The 21,472-nt window shown below is 47.5% G+C and overlaps 1 protein-coding gene across 2 annotated transcripts in view; it reads right to left on the reverse strand.

The window, feature by feature from the left end:
• Positions 1–44: 44 nt before the first annotated feature.
• Positions 45–21,472, reverse strand: part of psda (pleckstrin and Sec7 domain containing a) — a 32,670-nt gene continuing 11,242 nt past the window's right edge. For both annotated transcript variants that reach the window (XM_047602424.1, XM_047602425.1), the window contains exons 5-18: positions 20,944–21,206; positions 20,235–20,472; positions 19,667–19,926; positions 9,562–9,759; positions 8,580–8,660; positions 8,376–8,488; positions 7,285–7,343; positions 6,973–7,062; positions 3,075–3,118; positions 2,298–2,488; positions 2,146–2,216; positions 1,259–1,416; positions 892–1,180; positions 45–722 (exon numbers count right to left, since the gene is read on the reverse strand). In XM_047602424.1, coding sequence (XP_047458380.1) covers positions 432–722; positions 892–1,180; positions 1,259–1,416; positions 2,146–2,216; positions 2,298–2,488; positions 3,075–3,118; positions 6,973–7,062; positions 7,285–7,343; positions 8,376–8,488; positions 8,580–8,660; positions 9,562–9,759; positions 19,667–19,926; positions 20,235–20,472; positions 20,944–21,206 — 2,346 coding nt within the window. In that variant the 3' untranslated portion in view covers positions 45–431. The remainder of the gene's footprint in view (positions 723–891; positions 1,181–1,258; positions 1,417–2,145; positions 2,217–2,297; positions 2,489–3,074; positions 3,119–6,972; positions 7,063–7,284; positions 7,344–8,375; positions 8,489–8,579; positions 8,661–9,561; positions 9,760–19,666; positions 19,927–20,234; positions 20,473–20,943; positions 21,207–21,472) is intronic.

Here is a 21,472-nt window from a genome sequence, read left to right on the forward strand (position 1 = left end):
CACACACACACACACACACAGTCACACACACACACACACACACACAGTCACATACACACTCACACACACTCACACACACTCACACACACTCACACACAGTTTCCTCTTTGTTTGTTTGAGTCCACCTCCTCGTCCTCCTCGTCCCCCTCGTCCTCCTCCCCCCTCCCTCTCCTTTAGTCCTTTTCCACGGTCGCCGTGGCAACAGTCCCACACACTCGTCCGTCGGATGCGGTTGGCACGGCAACCCGCTCCCCCGTCGGTTGCTAGGAGACGCAGAGTGGAACTCCTCAAGGTTCAGAAAGACGTCCCTGAAATGAAAAGAGTCTGAAAAACCTCGCCGGCGTCTCCTGGACGACTTGTCCCCCGTCTCCGTCTCAGTGTCTCAGGAGGATGTTGTCCCGCTACCCATGATGCCTTGCTGCGTCCCCGGGTTACGATGCCTCGTCCCGCTTGCTGCTCCCGTTCTTCCGCTTCTTGCTCCCGTCTCTGGCGTCGGCGCCGGTCCTGGAGGACGAGGAGGACGAGGGGACTTTTAGGCTCTTGGACGTCTTGGTCCCGCGGGTCTTGTCCTTGCTGGAGACGTCCTGGGGAAGCGTGGGGCTGGAGTGCGCCCTCTGCAGGCCGCCATCATCAAACAGACGAGACTCAAAGGCCGACAGGTCCTCGTCCCCACTGGACAGTCGGGCCCGGAGCAGCATGGCGTACGTCCCATAGCGCGTTTTCTGAGGGACAGACGGGAGACGGTCAGTGACCTCTGACCTGTGACTACTTCCTGTCTGACCTGTGACTACTTCCTGTCTGACCTGTGACGACTTCCTGTCTGACCTGTGACTACTTCCTGTCTGACCTGTGACTACTTCCTGTCTGACCTGTGACTACTTCCTGTCTCACCTCAAACTCCAGGTACTCCTTCCGTTGTTTCTGCTCCTCCAGCTCCCGACCTTTGACCTTGCGGTCCGGTGTGGAGGAGGTGAGGTCGGCCAGCTCCGAGGAAACCGCCCTGAACCGGTTCTCGTGGGATTTGAGCTGCTCGTCCTGGGACAGTTTGGTGTTGGACCCCGGGAGGAGGGGCCGGCTGAACCTCTTCTGGGAGCCGATGGCGGCCGGAAACGGAGGAGCAGAAAACATGGCCGCCACCACGTTGATCCTGGTGATCCAAGACTGCATCTGCTCAGTGTTACTGGAAGACAAGGAGGAGGAGGAGGAGTCAGACCTTGTGTGGGTGTCTCTGAGGGGGACGGGGAGACGAGTGTCTTACGGGGCCTGCAGCAGGAAGACCCTCCAGTCGGCCGTCCTCAGGTAGAAGACGTTGGGCCTCTTGCTGTAGTCGGCCGCCCTCATGGCCAGAGAGTGATGGATGGAGACGGAGTTCTTCACGTCCTCCTCCGTCAGATCCCTCTCCGCTCGGTACTCGTCCTGGATCAGAGACACGTCAATCATTAACCTCCTGGACCAGATCTTCATCACCTTCATCATCACCTTCATCATCATCATCATCATCATCATCATCATCATCATCATCATCATCATCATCATCACCTTCATCATCATCACCATCATCATCATCATCATCATCACCATCATCATCATCATCATCACCTTCATCATCATCATCATCACTAATTAACCCTCTGCACCAGATAAAGACTCTTCTCACTGAGTCTGTTTCTACTTCAACCTATGGACCAGTTTTAACTAGTGCTGCTACATTATTACTGGTTGGACACCTGATAGTTGTGGACATGGTCCTAAATAATTTAATGGAAATAGTTGTAAATAACTAAATGTGTTGATCAGCTTTAGAAATGTCCAGGTTAGATTTACATTCTAAGTTCTAGAAATGTTTGGTTCAACATGTTTGTGGTTTTCTGACTGGTTCCTCCTGGATCTGATGGTTTTAGTCTGGTTCTGGTTTCAGGTCTGGTTCTGGTTTCAGGTCTGGTTCTGGTTTCAGGTCCAGTGTGAATGAAAACATAAATGTGACACAGCTGCAAAGAATGAAACCAAAGCAGATGAAGTAGAAAGAGAAACCAGAAGGAGTCGGACTACGGGGTCTTAGACTCTGGACTCCAGAGGGTTGATGGTTAATAGTTAAAGCTGAATCTGACCCAGGTGGTTGATGGGTAATGTAGTTCAGGAGGTTACCTTCTGCAGGTAGAGCACCAGACCCTTGAGCATGGCGTAGAAAGTCTTCCACCCTCTCTTACCCCGCGGTGCTGAGGAGGAACAAAGCATCATGGGATATTACGTGTTAGCAGGTCACATGATCAGATCAGTGATGGACAGAAGAGACGTACTTCTCTTCCCGTCAGGGTCAGCGTGGACTTTGCGAACCAGGAAGCCGCTCTTATAGAGCTCGCCATCGGCCTGCTGGGCCACGCCCACCAGCGGGTTCCCACCAGTACCGATCCTCTTCATGGTGTGGGAGGCGGAGTCTGTCCGCACCTCAGCCAGCTCAGACATGGACTTCCTCAACTCCTCCTCATCACTGCAGGAGGAGCACACGGCCTGTCAGGGCTGGAGGAGCAGGAGCAGGAGGAGGAGGAGGAGGAGGAGGAGGAGGAAGAGGAGGAGGAGGAGGAGGAGGAGGAGGAGGAGGAGAAGGAGGAGGGAGGAGGGAGGAGGAGGAGCAGGAGGAGGAGGAGGAAGGAGGAGGGGAGGAGAGGAGGAGGAGGAGGGGGAGGAGGAGGAGAGAGGAGGAGGAGGAGGAGGAGGAGGAGGGAGGAGGAGGAAGGAGGAGGAAGAGGAGGAGGAGGACAGACGCTCCAGTGTACATGTGTGTGTGTGTTTATGTGTGTGTGTGTTTATGTGTGTGTGTGTGTGTGTGTGTGTGTGTGTGTGTGTTAAACATGGGCGTCGGATGCTGACCTGCAATTATCGGCAGGAAAGAACAGGATGCAGTTACCACGGCAACAGAGGCTTAAATAAGGGAGTCAGGGCAACACACACACACACACACACACACACGGCTCTGTGTGTGTGTGTGTGTGTGTGTGTGTGTGTGTGTTTGTGTGTGTGTTTGTGTATCTGTGAGAGGACATTGACTGGTCCTCAGAAGCAGAAGAATCACTTACATGGTCCATTGCAGCTTCTCGTTCTTTATGGAGCTGTAGAGCGTCTGGAAGAAAGACACAACGATGCATCAACACAACATCACAACGATGCATCACATCAACACATCATCACAACGATGCATCACATCAACACATCAACACAACGACACAACGCATCAACACATCAACACAACTACACAATGACACAACAACGCATCAACACAACGACACAACAACACAACACATCAACACAACTACACAACGACACAACGCATCAACACAACAACACAACACATCAACACAACTACACAACGACACAACGCATCAACACAACGACACAACGACACAACGCATCAACACAACATCACAACAACACATCAACACAACGACACAACGCATCAACACAACGACACAACGACACAACGCATCAACACAACGACACAACTACACAACGACACAACGCATCAACACAACGACACAACAACACATCAACACATCGACACTCAAATCTTTGCAATTTACTTTTACAGTTGACACATTTATTCTTTTAATGTTTCAGATTATTCATCAAAAACATTCTGGTTGTTTCTGAGAGTCTGATATTCACTGGAGACGCTACGTAGCCACCTAGCTTAGCACCATGTAGCTTAGCACCGTGTAGCTTAGCACCATGTAGCTCAGCGCCATGTAGCTTAGCGCCATGTAGCTACGTTTTTAGCGTTTTTAGCTACATTTAGCTGTAACCAGGAAGGAAAGATTTCATCCTGTACAGAGCAGAGATACGAGGCAGCGTCTCAGTTATTAACACGTTATAATTAATATTAATATATTAGACACGTTTTAGTCCATGTTCAGTCAGAGCTAACGCACAGTTTACATGGACACACAACACTGGGACCAGGACTAGACCGACCATGAGTCCAGATTACACTGATTTATATTAATTTATTTAAATGTTAACATCCTCTAAAGTTCTTCTTTGCACTAAAACTAATGTTAAAGTGTGTAGTTGTCGTTACTTATAGGTTATTATTGTGTTGTGTTGCTGGCCTGGTCCCTTTGGATCTAACTGGTCTGAACTGACCCCCCTGAAGCACCTGGAGAATCTCCATCAAATAAAAACTCTCTTCTCTAATTATTAACAATGTGTAAAACAGCGCCCCCTCTGCAGAGTGGTGGAACACGGTATTACACAGAACGATGACCAATCAAAACATAGCATCCGAGCATCACAGTCATCATGGAGCCTCTGAATGAAATGACACCAGATGAAGTTTGTGTTGACGTTTAACTAGAACATTTCTCATGTTCAGTGATGAAGAAGATCTGGAGGATTCAGATCAAAATGATCTAAACCTTGGTCCAGAGGAAGAACGGTTTCCTACTTTTAATGTGGATTCCCACGAACGCTTTAATAAAGTCACCTGAACGTTTCATGTGAGGAGACCGGAGGAAGTTTGAGGTTTAGACAGAAACTAAGAGGAGTCGTTTCCGTAGGAACCAGAGAACCAGAGAACCAGCTCCCAGAGTCGGTCCTGATGTAAGAACGACCGCGATGGGAAATATTTAGACACACAACGATAACGATGTTATCACCATAGCAACCCCCCCCCCCGCCCGTCTACCTTCTTCTTGCGCCCGTGGGGGGGCTGGTGTCCGTCCTGACTCTTTCCCAGCAGGTCGGGGAAGGCCAGCGGTTTGAGGGACCGGGACCGGGGGGCCCTGGGGTACCTGAACGGGTCGGCGCCGTCCCTCGAGTCCCGGCCGCTCCGGACCGAGCACAGGGACCTGGACCTCATCCGCCCCGTGGAGTGGATGCTGTTCACTCCGATCATCACAGATCCAGAGGACCAGACCAGACCAGGTCCAGGGGGGGTGGGGGGGGCTCTCTGAGGAGAAACTTTATTCGTCCTCCTCCATGAACCCGTCTGAGGAGAATCCGTCTGGGTCCAAAATAAAGACGAGTGACGTCCAAACACCAAGGACGGACGAGACGGGGGCGAGCGAGCACACCCACAGACAGACAGAGAGAGAGAGAGAGAGAGAGCACCCCAAAACTGACGTCAGCCTCCTCCTGCTCCCGGATGGAGGGATGATGGAGGCGCAGAAGAAAAGGAGGTGAAGTGAGAACAGGAAGGAGTTTCTCCTGTTGAATGTAAAGAGAGAGAGAGAGAGAGAATCCCTCCTTCCTCCTCCTCCTCAGATTTATTCCCCCTCTTCCTCCTCTTCTTCTTCTTCTTCTCTGTTTGTTGTCGTCTTCCTTCTGCAGGAGAATCCCTCCATCAGGTGAGCTCCCTCCTCTCCCTCCTCTTCCTCCTCCGAACTGTTGAAGACTGCTCGCTCGCCCTCCCTCTCCCTCTCTCTTTTTTCCCTCGCTCTCGCAATGCGCATTTTCTCCCAGCTGCAGCAGCCAATCAGAGAGCAGGGCTGGAGGCCTAGGCCCCGCCCCCTGCTCTCCTTGGAGCTGTCAATCAGGAGGAGGCTCGGAGCTGAATGCAAAGGAACAGGATCCACAACGATGAGGGAACATTTAGAGGGAGGACGAGAGAAACCAGAGACCAGGGAGGAGACGCAGCCGAAGACACGAAACCTTTACATCAGGTCTGCGACTGAGTGATGTCATCACAACCATGACATCACAATAATCTCATCATCAATGATCCAACAACACAACAGATTTTTATTCTCATTCTTATTGCAGCCAAATAAAACTAAGTCAGACATGTTGCTGAGGATCTTTTCATGGAGACGCCCACATTCTTAGGTCACAAACATAAACTGGATTTTGTGAAACGGTGTGTGAGGAATGTTAGGACACGGAGAGAAACCATCTCCAGCCACAGACCAGCGGAGAAAACTTCACTGGAACCAATGTTTTCATGGAGAAACGGACCCTGAACAGGACGGAAAGGGACCAGAACGGATTCACCATCTGTTACAACAAGAATCTGTCAATAAAGATCTTTTAAACAAACCTTCAAGACTCGATACGTGATCAGATCGTCTGATTAATCCGATTAATCGGATTGATCCGAGTTTAGTGGCTGGGTTCAGGTTCAGGTCTGGATGTGAAACCGTTGTGTATCTTTGTAGCTGTTGACTGGTTTGATTTGGGATCACGTGATTATTGGCTGAGTAAACCATGTGACACCATGAATAATTGAGACTTATCAGCGCTGGTGTCCTCTTTTCTCTCAGTGTCCCACATTCTGAGACATGTCCGTTAGCACAACAGAATAAAACCCATAATATCCTGATGCTCACATGCGGTAGCCTAGCGTATTATTACTATTACTACTCATATCTGTTTTGCTTTATTTATTATTAGTGTTTCATATATTTAATGCTACTGGATAAATAAAATATCTACACACACACTTTAACAGAGACGCAGCGATGACGAGGGCGATGAGGATGGAGACGTATATTCACGTTCATTGAATGAAAAAACTCTGTAGATGTGAGGAAGTGGGCGGAGCCAAGTCTGGACCAATGGGATCCACTGATCTAGATTGATTGATTGAGGCTGATATTACCTAGTTTAGGCTAATGTTAGCTGGTGCTAATGTTAGCTGGTTTAGGCTAATATTAGCTGGTGCTAATGTTAGCTGGTTTAGGCTAATGTTAGCTGGTGCTAATGTTAGTAGCATTGACTACCACTGATCCGGTCGGGACATTATTTGTTGTAATCCTGTTGCACTTTGTTGTGTTTTTATTGTATGAAACTTTCTGTATAAATAAAGTTTGATTTTAAGATTCTCGGTTTTTACGTTAGGCTCGTTTGTTACCGTGGAAACCAGACTCTGGGACGTCCATTAGAGCCGACAGGTGGACATGGTTCTGGGCGGTGGCGGGTGAATGAGTGGATGAATGAGTGGATGAATGAGTGGATGAATGAGTGGATGAATGAGTGAGTCACCTTGAGCAGGTCTCTGGGGAAATCTTTGCCATCGTTGAGTCCCTCCAGGTTGGAGATGAACTGACTGCAGGACATCCTCTTCCCCACGTTCTGGACACACAGACAGGGACAGGGACAGGGACAGGACGTCCTCGTCACTTTCAGAGGACAGCAGCGATAACTCCTGTCACATTCAGACCGTTGCCGCGGTAACGGCCATCACTTCCTCAAACACGTCGCTCAGCAGAAGGAGACGAGTTCCTCACGTTACACATTTATTCATTTATCTGTTTATCAGCTGATCGATGAAGACACGAATAAAGTCTGACTCACGTTTCCATGGAGATCTGTGTTCAGCAACATGACGGCACAGGTCAGAGTGTGGACGCTGTCTGAGAGACACAGACAGAGACAGGTGAGACAGGTAGAGACAGGTAGAGACAGAGACAGGTGAGACAGAGACAGGTGAGACAGGTAGAGACAGAGACAGGTGAGACAGGTAGAGACAGGTGAGACAGGTAGAGACAGAGACAGGTGAGGTAGAGACAGGTGAGACAGAGACAGGTGAGACAGGTAGAGACAGAGACAGGTACAGACAGGTAGAGACAGGTAGAGACAGGTAGAGACAGGGACAGGTGAGACAGGTAGAGACAGGTGAGACAGAGACAGAGACAGGTGAGACAGGTATCTTCAGAGGTGAGACAGAGACAGGTACAGACAGGTAGAGACAGGTAGAGACGGGTGAGACAGAGACAGGTGAGACAGGTGAGACAGAAACAGGTGAGACAGATAGAGACAGAGACAGGTGAGACAGAGGCAGGCAGAGACAGGTGAGACAGGTGAGACAGAGACAGGTGAGACAGGTACCTTCAGAGGTGAGACAGGTGAGACAGATAGAGACAGAGACAGGTGAGACAGAGGCAGGCAGAGACAGGTGAGACAGGTCAGACAGGTACCTTCAGAGGTGAGACAGGTGAGACAGGTAGAGACAGAGACAGGTGAGACAGGTGAGACAGGTGAGACAGAGACAGGTGAGACAGGTGAGACAGATAGAGACAGAGACAGGTGAGACAGAGGCAGGCAGAGACAGGTGAGACAGGTGAGACAGAGACAGGTGAGACAGGTGAGACAGGTACCTTCAGAGGTGAGACAGGTGAGACAGGTAGAGACAGAGACAGGTGAGACAGGTAGAGACAGAGACAGGTGAGACAGGTGAGATAGGTGAGACAGAGACAGGTGAGACAGGTGAGACAGATAGAGACAGAGACAGGTGAGACAGAGGCAGGCAGAGACAGGTGAGACAGGTGATACAGGTGAGACAGAGACAGGTGAGACAGGTGAGACAGGTAGAGACAGAGACAGGTGAGACAGAGACAGGTGAGACAGGTGAGACAGGTAGAGACAGAGACAGGTGAGACAGGTACCTTCAGAGGTGAGACAGTCAGTGTTACAGAGCCTGTATCTCCTGGAGAAGTGAGCGAGGACTCTCTCTCTCTCCTGAGTTTCTCCGACCAGAGCAAAGTGTCTGAGAAAGAGTCTGAACAACAACAACAATTAACAGAGTTTCACAATAAAAGCTCGTGTTGACTCACGTGAGGCCTCTCAGTGTTTTATTGTGAAGAACTGACCTGAGAGACTGGTCCAGGCTCAGACCGGTGAAGTTAAAGTTGGAGAGGTACTCCTCCGCCACCATCTGGCTGAACTCGTTACTGCAGAGACAGTTTACGCTAATTAACTCCATCTGATTGGTCCAGGGTCCACTGCATCTGTTAATAAGCTCCTCCCCCACATCATCCAGTCTGGGTTAAACCTCAAGCTTTGATTGATACTGAAGGCGGCCAATCAGGAAGCTTCCTCTGGTTCAGAGCAGCCAATCAGATGAGACCTCTGGACTGTTGTTCTCCAGTTCTCTGCTGAGGTCAGGAAGCTGCTAACTGCTATGCTAATGAACTGAATGTAAACTGCCACAGTGGTATGCTAACTGTCCTAGCATGTAGCTGCACATCTGCGATGATCTAAGATAAATGTTTGTTTATGTTTTATTCATGAGGTGATTAAACTTCAGAGTCATTCTACTGCAGATGGTTCATTGAGTCAATGTGTTCCTGAATCAAACTCAAATACACATTTAAAATTATTATATAATTATTATAATATATGATAATAGCTTAGCAGCTGCAGATTTGGGTTTTACCTACAGCTACATGCTAGGACAGTTAGCATACCACTGTGGCAGTTTACATTCAGTTCATTAGCATAGCAGTTAGCAGCTTCCTAACCTCAACAGAGAACTGGAGAACAACAGTCCAGAGATCTCATCTGATTGGCTGCTCTGAACCAGAGGAAGCTGACCTGGTCATGTCCCAGACCTGGTCATGTCCCCGACCCAGACCTGGTCATGTCCCAGACCTGGTCATGTCCCCGACCCAGACCTGGTCATGTCCCCGACCCAGACCTGGTCATGTCCCTGACCCAGACCTGGTCATGTCCCAGACCTGGTCATGTCCCTGACCCAGACCTGGTCATGTCCCAGACCTGGTCATGACCCAGACCCCTGACCCAGACCTGGTCATGCACTAACACACTAAAACCAAAGTGAGAGACACTGACTTCTTGCCGAGGTGCCGGGCCACGTCTGACTTCCTGAACCCGTCCAGGTTGTAGAGGCGCTTGGCCAGACGCCGGGCCGCCTGCAGGTCGGCCTTGGTGCCGTTGGCCAGCGCCTCGTCGCTGCCACCGAGCGCCAGACGTTCGGCCACGTCGGGCTGAGGCTGGAGCAGCTCGGCCGGACGGTTCACTGGACGCTCCCTGAAAACACAACACGGGACGACACGGGACGGTGAGACTCACATCCTTCACACAGAGGAACCCTCCATGGTCCAGGAACCAGATCTGGTCTGATTCAGGTCTAATCAGGGTCTAATGTGGTCTACAGGGTCCCCCCTCTGCAGGTAGAACTGGTTTATTAGGAACCATGAAGAAGAACAAGTGTCCTAATGTTTCTGATGTGATGATGTTGACAAGTGTCTGAATCAGCTCTGATGTCCTGATGTAACAAATACATGTTTACATTAGTTTAAGGACCAGGAACCAGATATGAGACCAGGAACCAGATATGAGACATTCATTCATCTGTATTTAACTCAGGAACATTAGAAACAATAGAAAACAATAGAAGCATTAGAGACATGTCCTCTTGTGTCCTACAGAAGGGGGGCACATTCAGACCAGTTCGATCTAAAGGGACCAGACCAGGAACACAACATCATAAAAACCTGTAACGACTCTTTTAGTTTTAGTGCAAAGGAGAAAAATGAGAAAGTTTAGATTTAATAAAATATACTTTAAATAAATGAATAATAATCAGTGGAATCTGGACTCATGTCTGCTGGTTAGACCTGGGTCTGTCTGGTCCAGATTAGACATTAATTAACAATGAATGAGTGGTACTGCCACTTCATTAGGAACACCAGACCAGTGAAGGTTCTGGTCTGGTGTTCCTAATGAAGTGGCTGTTGTTTAAATGACAGAGTTCTACTTCTCGTTCTCACAGTTCCTCCTTTTCTACAAAGCGATTCTGGTTCTAGACGAGAGAAACGATGAGATCCAGGACAGCTTTCTGGTTTTCACTGATCCTGGTACTGGTCCTGGTCCTGATCCTGGTCCTGATCCTGGTAGCATCTTGGTCCAGGTTTTACAATAATCCAGCTTCACCGGCACAAAAACCAGATCCCAGCCAGGAGTTAAAATTAAGACCAGCAGGACACAGTCTGAACAGAACCAGAAGACAACGGAGGGTCAGACTGGAAGATCAGGTCCAGGTCCAGGTCCAGGCCCAGGTCCAGGTCCAGGTCCAGGCCCAGGTCCAGGTCCATGTCCTGGCCCAGGTCCAGGTCCAGGTCCAGGTCCAGGTCTATCAGACTCTAGTCATGTGACCTCCAGCTGATAAAACCCTGAACTCCTCCAGACATTTAGAGCTGGAGATGAGTTTGATCTGAATCTAACGAACCTCTGTCCTGCTGAGACGTGTCCTCTGTCCATCCGTCCTCCTTCAGACCAGGTCTCATCAGACCAGGAACTGAACAGTCACAGTTATGAATGAGGGAACTGGTCCAATAGCAGCGTGGACGCCACTTCCTTTAAAGAGGCCCCGCTTCCCCTCAGCCATAGACCAGCCATCAACCTAGCCTCCTAGCCTGTAAGCTAACAGTAGCTCTGCCTAGCCTCCTAGCCTGTTAGCTGACAGTAGCTCTTCTTAGCCATCTACACACTGACCCTAACCCCAGTGTTGATGAAGCCTCTGGTTCGTGGACAGCTCCCTCTGTCCGTCCCAGTAAAACTCAAAGAACTTCCTGGTTTCAAGGCCCAATTAAAGCCAGACACCGTCCCTCCTCCGTGTCAGTAGTTGTACTTCCTGGTCCTTCCTGGTCCGTCCTGGTCCGGATGTTTCTGTCGGCCGGTCCTTCCTGTGCTCTCCAACACGTCCCATTCATCCAGGACAGAAATAACAACTGAACTTGACACGACACGACGCCGGGAAACTGCGTCAGGGGGAGGACGTCCAATGGACGACGAGAATAATGAGGCTTCACTGAGCTCACATCACCATCTGACCTACAGCTGCAGGCACTGGGACCAAATACTTCTCTCATTCAGATTATGTTGAAATGAAAAGAGTTCCTCAGAATCACCGCATCAAGATTCTACCGTTATTATGGGATGTAGAAGGGAGTTCACTACTGACACTAGACGCCTATGCTGCCATTTTTCTTGCTTCACTAAATTCCTGAAGTGTCCTCCTTTTACAGTAGAACGAGTAAAATGATTCTTATCAGACTTCATTCGTTTCTAAATCAACCCTCTTCTGTCTCCTCTGGGTAGAAATCTGAGCAGAACAAGACAGAGGCTCAGATCTGAACAACAAACTGGTCTCATCCAACGTCTTCCACGAAACTCAACCAGTCCAGCTTGGTTGATCTGGATCTACTCAGACCTGGACCACTAAGGACCAGCCACGAACGTCAGGACGCCAGGTCCTGGTTTCATGTCATCACCAGACTCTAGTCATGTGACGTCCAGCTGATAAAAACATAAACTCTCCTCCACACATTCAGAGCTGGACTTGGAGGAAACGTCTTCTGGTCCAGATGAGTTTGATCTAAATGTTGGAAAAACTGATTCCAGAAAGAATGTTTAAACTCTCTGGACCAGTTTAAGGCCACGTAGCATCAAGACGCTCCTCACTGAGTCTCTGTTTCTACTTTAGCAGAAAAGTTTTTAAATAGACCGAGACATTCTTGATAAAAACCTGCTGCCATCGACCAGAATGAAGAAGATGAAACGAGGGTGGACATTTCAGCAAGACACTGATCCCAAACACAGAGACAAGGAAACTCTCACTGGCAGTGGAGTACGTGTGTTCAATGCTTTTCACTGTGTCATTTCACATTATTACACAGAACTTCATTTCTGAACTTATTTGTTTTGGTTTCTTTCTTTGTATGGATCACTGGGGCTGTTACCAACACCTGCTGAAAGTTCATGTCCATAGCACCTTTAGAAACATGTTCACCATGAAACATTGTGATGTGTTCAATACTTATTTTACCCTCTGTAACTGAGTTTTCTTCCTGAATATTGTCGTCATGTTTGGTTCATGGAGGAAAACGCTAGCAGGAGGAGAGAGCTAGCAAGAGGAGAGAGCTAGCAGGAGGAGAGAGCTAGCAGGAGGAGAGAGCTAGCAGGAGGAGGGAGCTAGCAAGAGGAGAGAGCTAGCAGGAGGGAGAGAGCTAGCAGGAGAAGAGAGCTAGCAGGAGGAGAGAACTAGCAAGAGGAGAGAGCTAGCAGGAGGAGGGAGCTAGCAAGAGGAGAGAGCTAGCAGGAGGAGGGAGCTAGCAAGAGGAGAGAGCTAGCAGGAGGAGGGAGCTAGCAAGAGGAGAGAGCTAGCAGGAGGGAGAGAGCTAGCAGGAGAAGAGAGCTGCAGAGAGAGAGCTAGAGAGAAGAGACTAGCAGAGGAGAGAGCTAGCAGGAGGAGAGAGCTAGCAAGAGGAGAGAGCTAGCAGGAAGAGAGAGCTAGCCAGCTACACATGATAGAAAGAAACACAACATGACAGCCCCTTTCCTATTGGTGGAGACATGCATCATCAACCAATCAGGACATGATGTGTCAGTGGTTTTAGTTTTGGACATGGTCATCATCACTCATTCAAACCTTTTGTAGTTACTGTAATGAATCATAGAGGTTCAAGGAGCCGTAGATGTAAATCTTCAGTCTTCCACTGTGAACTGTTTCCATGTGGTTTCATTTATAATCTAATGCCTCATTTATGAGGATGACCGAGCATTTTCAGGACCGTTAAATATGAACCGTTGGTGAATTTGATTTCCCACGCTGCTGCAGAACCAAAACTAAAACTACAGAGTTGTGGATGTGATCAGGACTAATCTGGAGTGAATTCAGTTCTAGTTTCTACCTTTGTGAAAGTTTTATTGTGACAAGGAACATGAAGAAGAAGAAGAAGTGAAAGGAAGCGCTCTGGGAGGTTTGTTCAGATTGACTGAGGAGCTGAGTCCTGCAGAAGGAAAACATCCGAACTCCAGGTCCTGGTAGATCTGGATGATCTTCAAACGGACCCAGGAACATCACACCACATTAACAGGATTCACTGTGAACCAGCGCACCTTTAAATAGGAGACCTGATCAGACCTGGACGTGTCTGAAGCTTTACTGCTCCTCTGTGGTCACGCTGAGTTCCTGGTTTCTAAGCCTCTATTTGAAGACCAGTGACTCAGCTGGAGGAACTATTAGCAACACGTCAACAACACGTCAATGACACCTTAGCAACACGTTAGCGACACGTTAGCGACACGTTAGCGACACGTTAGCGACACGTTAGCAACACGTCAACAACACGTCAATGACACGTTAGCGACACGTTAGCGACACGTCAACCACACGTCAACAACACGTCAGCGACACTTCAGCAACACGTCAGCGACACCTTAGCAACTCGTCAACAACACGTCAGCGACACCTTAGCAACTCGTCAACAACACGTCAGCGACACCTTAGCAACATGTCAACAACACGTCAGCAACACATCAGCGACACGTCAGCGACACGTCAACAACACGTCAACAAAACGTCAACAACACGTCAACAACACATTAGTGACACGTCAACAACACGTTAGCGACACGTCAACAACACGTCAGCGACACCTTAGCAACACATCAACAAAACGTCAACAACATGCTATCAACACGTCAATAACACATCAGGAACGCATCAACAACTGTGCGAAGAACAAATAATGTGAAGTGTGGTTGCAGTAAATAATTCCATCCTGCAGAGGGCAGTGATACGAGCTGCAGAATCTCAACTACAGGAGAAGAGGAACTTAACGACATAAGTGAAAAACGATCCTTCCTGGTTCATCGGTGGACCAATCAGAACGCACATCACTCACCTGTACACAGCCGGGTAGGGCGGGGCATACAAGTAACGGTCCTCCAGAGCCCCGCCCCCCCAGCATAACAGGTACTTTGCCATGGCACTCTGGCTCCACCCACTCTCAGCCTGTGATGTCAGCTGACATGTTCGTGGACGCCGATGAGGGACGAGAAGGCGGCGTTACCGAGGGAAACCGAGCCACATCCTGAAGAAACGGCGTCTGAGCTTCAGTGGAAAACCTCTCTGACCCGTCTGGTTTCATTCCTTCGTCTCTCCTCCTCCTCCTCCTCTTCCTCCTCCTCCTCCTCCTCCTCCTCTCTGATTCTTTCTTTCTGACTTTATAAATCTCAGCGAGTTTCTCTCAACTTCACCACAACTTTCTCCTCCCTCCCTGTCGTCCATCAGCTGCTTTATTTTCCTCCACTGAGGGGAAGGAGGTCTGAGTTTCCTCCCCAGTTTGACCGGGACGCTCCTCCTCCTCCTCCTCCTCCTCCTCCTCTCTGTCCTCTCCTTCCTCTCTTTGTCTCTTCTTACCTTCCTTTCGCTGCATCGACCTTCCTGAACGTTTCTCTCCGTCTCAGCAGCTCAATAAACAAACCACACGGCTCTGAAATAAACTCCTTCAATAAAACATCAAACACTCGTTCTCTGTTTCCAGGAAACTTTCCGCCTCTCGTTCGTCTAAGAACAGCTGCACATTTAACTTGACAACGATTTTACAGATGCCGTCATTTAAATGTTATCCAGACACTAAGAGGAAAGCAAAAGAAGGTCAGAGGTCACAACAACAGATGGAAAAGATCCACATGAATGAGAGAGAGAAGAGGAGGAGGAGGAGGAGGAGGAGGAGGAGGAGGAGGAGCGGAATCTGAAATCCTGGCTGGATGAATCCGTCTGGAATTTCCCTCCATAGGCTGATAAAAGTGTGAGTGTGTGTTTGCTGTTTGTCCTGAGGCTGTGGGGACCAGACTGTTATGAGATGCCAACGTTGTGGAGACATGATGTTGATTGAAGGTTAAAACCTGATAGGTCAAAGGTCAGAGTTAGGGTCCTCACAAAGACAGAAACACCAGAATGAAGACGTAGAAGTGGAGGCAGCGAGGCTTTGGGTGTGATCCTGTTTTCATTCCTCGTCTGGATTCTTTCTCTGTGGCTCCGTTTGTTTTTTGTTTTCTCCTGGAAACAATAAAGTTTGAGTGTGTTTGAATTTGAATTGCGGGCCCACGCCCAGAGGAAGGAGTGAGGCCAAAAGGAAAAACGAGAAGAAGAGAAACCTCCCAACGTTCGCTGGGCAGGAACGATACCAAGTAACACAGCGGATAATATCCTGATACCTTCAGACTTGTGAATATGAAAATGAACATTTGTGAATGTGATCATGAAACGGGTGTTTTGTAGCTCTGTTTAAGAATTAACATCAGACTTTAAAAACAATCTGAGCAAATGAACGAATCGACTGAAAATCTGATAAAATCACATTTATGTCTCATCTCTCTCTAAAAACCTTCCATAAGATCAGTCACTGTTTTTGGAGCAGACAGAGTCATTTCCCACCTACAGAGGTTTCCGGTCTCCATGTTGGAGCCACTCGCAAGAGAAAAAGGAAAACGGACTGAAGTAGAAAATGGTGTAAAATGGTGGATTATTGTCGTGTTTTTGGCTGCACCAATAGAGCAGAGTGTCATGTTATAGATCGGCCAAACGTTATGAGAGGAAGGAGGCGCTAGTGGTCAGAGACGCTGAACCAGGACCTAGAGACTAAAGTCTGGACAACATCTGAATTAGTTCGGCCCAGTTCTCGCCAGGTAATTGAAATGCTGGATATGAACTGTGCTATTATCATTAGTTAAGAGCCGCATCAACATTTCAATTACCTGACATAAAATATATATTTCTTCTGAAAGTGAGGTTGACTCTAAGAAACACATCAAAATCAGAAGTATCGATATTTCTGAATCGATACGCACAAATCTACTGGTCAATATGTTAGCATTCAGCAAGAACCAGTGAGCGCAGATAGCTAACCATTAGCTACAACTAACCCAGAACTAAAGCTAACCATTAGCTACAATTAATCCAGTACTAAAGCTAACCATTAGCTACTACTAACCCAGTACTAAAGCTAACCATTAGCTACAACTAACCCAGAACTAAAGCTAACCATTAGCTACAATTAATCCAGTACTAAAGCTAACCATTAGCTACAACTAACCCAGAACTAAAGCTAACCATTAGCTACAACTAATCCAGTACTAAAGCTAACCATTAGCTACAACTAATCCAGTACTAAAGCTAACCATAAGCTACTACTAATCCAGTACTAAAGCTAACCATTAGCTACTACTAACCCAGTACTAAAGACTACTAACACCAAAATTAGCTACAATAACTACTAACCCAAGTAGAACTAAAGCTAACCATTAGCTACAACTAACCCAGTACTAAAGCTAACCATAAGCTACTACTAACCCAGAACTAAAGCTAACCATTAGGTACTACTAACCCAGTACTAAAGCTAACCATTAGCTACTACTAACCCAGAACTAAAGCTAACCATTAGCTACTACTAACCCAGAACTAAAGCTAACCATTAGCTATAACTATCTATATGCGCTAGCTGCAGCTGTGAAGCTGTTTTTCCTGTGCTGAGTGAAGCTCTGAGCTCTAAACAGGGACATAAAGAGGAGGCGTGACTCATTGTTAAATACAGACTTTACAGCAGAACCAAACCCTTCATCAACATTTCATGTGGCCGAGGCCGAGGTCTGAAAGTGGAGCACGAGAGGAAGTGGAACCAAACCTCATCAGATCTTCACCGACAAACGAGAAACAAAATCTGTTTAACCCTTTACAAGCTCTCGTGTAAACGTACGTATTCAGAGCATTAGGACGTCGGCGCTCATCCAGAGTCTCATCTTTATATTGTGTTGGGGTCAAATTTCAAAGATTTGCAAGTTATAATATGTAAAAAGTACCTTTTCCTTGTTTTTACTGGGACGAGACTTGATGACTTTCAGTTATTTTAACACAACAAAAGAAGTTTTGACCATTTTAGTTTCTAATGAAAGTCAGTGACATCTGTGGTGTTAAGGGTCAAATGTGACCCGGTAGTTACACGAACGCATGGGTCATAGAAAACGCTTTAGGTTTCTCTGTGGATCAAATTTAGCCCAATTTAGACTTTTACAGTTTGAAATGACGCACAAGTTTATCAAACTCTGTGTCAATAAGGAGTAACGAGCTACGACGTCGCTAATTAGCAAGTACTGGTTTAAGGACGCTGTGATTTCATTGTTTGTGATCCTGTCTTTGCTCAGCCTTGTTCAGGTGGTTAAATAAACTCTTTATATTTTGTTACACAATGGGGACTTCATCGTAATATACCATGAAACAAACTCAGCCTCAACATCGAAGAACATATATTTTTTAAAACTACTTCCTGTTCAAAGGAAGCTTAGTTTTTATACTTCTTAGTTTTCTTCTTAGTTTTTATACTTCTTTGCTCCCAAAGATCCCAAATACCTCAGAGAAATTAAAAATGCATCACAAACTAAAGCTCAGGCCCAAGGACCATGAAATCTATTATTCTGTCTAAAAACCAGACAAAACTAACCCAACATATATTAATTAGTATATATTTAAATTAAAGCTTCATTGTTTAGTGTCTAAAAAGACTAATAGAAGTCTAATCAATAGGCTTTCTTTTAAATCTAATAAATCCTTGCAGACATAATGTCAGAGTATTTAATTATAGCATTTTACTAATTATCACATCATAACTGGTAGCAATGAACTAAGCCTTTTTATTAATTTAAACTAATCTGAAGGATTTTTTCTAACTGGTTCAGAATCAGATGTTAAAGGAGCACAAACATGTGACGTTAGCAAATATTTTCAAATTGAACGTTGTGACAATAGGATTTACATGTTTCTGTCTTTCACTAACGCTTTCAGTAACCAAACAGCTCTGTGCTGCCACCATGTGTCTGATCCCTGTCACTGCAACAGCCTTCAGTCACCATCAGCCATGAGTTACAACCATAGACTGTATATAAATATGGACTAAACACGTCTCCTCCATAGACCGTATATAAATATGGACTAAACACGTCTCCTCCATAGACCGTATATAAATATGGACTAAACACGTCTCCTCCATAGACCGTATATAAATATGGACTAAACACGTCTCCTCCATAGACCGTATATAAATATGGACTAAACACGTCTCCTCCATAGACCGTATATAAATATGGACTAAACACGTCTCCTCCATAGACCGTATATAAATATGGACTAAACACGTCTCCTCCATAGACTGTATATAAATATGGACTAAACACGTCTCCTCCATAGACCGTATATAAATATGGACTAAACACGTCTCCTACATAGACTGTATATAAATATGGACTAAACACGTCTCCTCCATAGACCGTATATAAATATGGACGCTTGTTAGATTAGATTTAGAGGACAATAAGAGCAGAAACACACTGATGGAGGCAGCACTAGCATGCTAGCTGTTAGCCACAGCTTCCCCATTAGTATGGTTGTTAACATTAACATTACCATCTGTATTGTCAACGTTATTAGAAATACTATTAACATAACAACAATCACAACTAGCATCCCTATTAGCATTCACGCTTGCTTGACCGTTAACATCAACGTTAGCATCTACTTCAGCTCTGGAGTCTCTATTGAGTTCTTTCAAACGTCAACTCTGGAATAGTTTCAAAGTTTCAATCACTTCCTCAAACATTATTTAGATCCTACGTCAAACATACGGCCCACGGGCCAAAACCGGCCCCCCAGAAAAGGCTAGAAAGGCTAGCTTATTAAATGTAAACATTCTGAAGATAATTGTGCTCTGCTGTGTTCCTGCTTCAGTCCATTTGGGATCAAGTTGGAATGAGCCTGACCGCCCTGATTTAGAGCATCAGAACATCAGAGCTGATTCAGACACTTGTCAACATCATCACATCAGAAACATTAGGACACTTGTTCTTCTTCATGGTTCCTGATAAACCAGTTCAGAGGGGGGACCTTGTAGACCACATTAGACCCTGATTAGACCTGACAATGTTTCCTGGATCTTCTCTGATTGGCTCAATGAAAACCACATGACAATAAACCTCACTGAGAGGAACCAGGAACCACGTTACCTCATATGGTTCCTGGTTCTAGATGGAGGGTTCAGACTGTGTTACAGCATCAATGAGCTAACTGCTAAGCTAACAGCTGAGTGGTCAGACTGACCTGGGGCTGCTGTGGAGTGACGGGGCTGAGCTGGCCTTTCGGAAGCCGTCTTTGTGATTGGAGCGACGCCACGAGTCTTTCTCAGAGCGGGACCGGACCGGAGGACCGGCGTCTTCCTTGGAGGCCTCGCGGACCCCGGGGCCCGAGGCGCTGAGGGAGGTTTCGGATCGAGACGTCTCGGACGGGGCGGACGGGTCCGGATGAGCCAACGGGGCGAAGCTGAGCTCGATGATCTGCTTGGCGCTCTCACAGATCTGACTCTGAACACAAACATTAAAAGGAGTTCAGAGGAGGAAGTTTAACTCTTCATGGGTCAAGAACCAGATATGGAACTCATCATGCATCTGGATTTTCTCCATTGTTCTCTATTGTTTCTAATGTTGCTGAGTTAAATACAGATGAATGAATGTCTCATATCTGGTTCCTGGTCCTTAAACTAATGTAAACATGTATTTGTCACATTAGAAACATCACAGCTGATTCAGACACTTGTCAACATCATCACATTAGAAACATGAGGACACTTGTTCTTCAGAGGACTGAGACCCTGCAGAGAAGGTCCTGGTACCTGGATCTCGGGGGTGAGGGTGGGCAGGTCGAAGGTGAACACGGAGGTGGAGCCGGAGGTCAGCAGGTCCACGCTGTCCAGGCTGCTGTACGAGGTGCCTTTGGCCCGGTGCGACTCCATGATGCTCTCAAAGTGGCGGCTGAAGGAGTCCAGGTTGCTGTCGGAGGGTCGGCGGGGGCTGCCCACCGAGACGGGGGACTTGAGGTCACCGTGGGAGTCGGACGAGACGTCTGGAGACCTGACGAGGAAAAGACCAGAGAGAAGAGAACAGGTGTGTCCAGACATCCAGCTGGTTCATTCTGCTGCCGATTCAGTTCATCTGGGTTTAATCAGCCGCTCACTTCCTCCACTGGAAAACCTCTACTTCCTGTTTACAGCCGGCTCACATTTAAACACGTAGAATGTGTTCATAGTAGCTCATAGGTCTGATCTGGTCTGATCTGGTCTGACCTGGTCTGGTCTGGTCTGGTCTGACCTGGTCTGATCTGACCTGGTCGGATCTGGTCTGATCTGGTCTGATCTGGTCTGATCTGGTCTGACCTGGTCTGGTCTGATCTGGTCTGATCTGGTCTGTCTGATCTGATCTGGTCTGACCTGGTCTGATCTGGTCTGGTCTGGTCTGACCTGGTCTGATCTGATCTGACCTGGTCTGGTCTGGTCTGGTCTGACCTGGTCCCCCACCCCCCCCCATGTCAGATGTGTGTCTCACCCCTTCAGCAGCAGACTGAACACCTCCACCTCCTCCTTCGCCGCCCTCTGTCTCTGACGGTCTCCTTGCATCCTGACACTGGCCCAGCTCACCACTCCTTCCTCCTCATCCTCCTCCTCCTCCTCCTCCTCCTCCTCCTCCTCCTCCTCCTCCTTCCCTCCTCCGGTGCTCTGCGGTTTCAGGGAGGCGTTGGCGTTGAAGCTGCGGTTACTCCCGAAGGCCGAGTCCGCCTCCTCTCCGGCCTCTGCCTCCGCCCGCATCACCTGCACAAGAAAACCTGTTTGAACGTTTAGGACCAGCTGCTACCGGGTCACCTGGATCTGATCCGGGGTCAGGACCAAACGCTCCACATGTCCGGAGGAATCTGGTCTCAGCTGACGTCTTTTAATGATCTTAACTGTGGTTTAAATGTTTTTTGTGCTGCTGTTTGTCGGGATTTTTAATGTGTTGACATGTGCTTCATACGTTAAATAAACTTGGTTGGATTCCTTCTTTTATACGTATATCTATATATCAAAGACGAATAAAA

The sequence above is a fragment of the Mugil cephalus genome, chromosome 13, assembly GCF_022458985.1.
Source record: "Mugil cephalus isolate CIBA_MC_2020 chromosome 13, CIBA_Mcephalus_1.1, whole genome shotgun sequence".
NCBI lineage: Eukaryota > Metazoa > Chordata > Actinopteri > Mugiliformes > Mugilidae > Mugil > Mugil cephalus.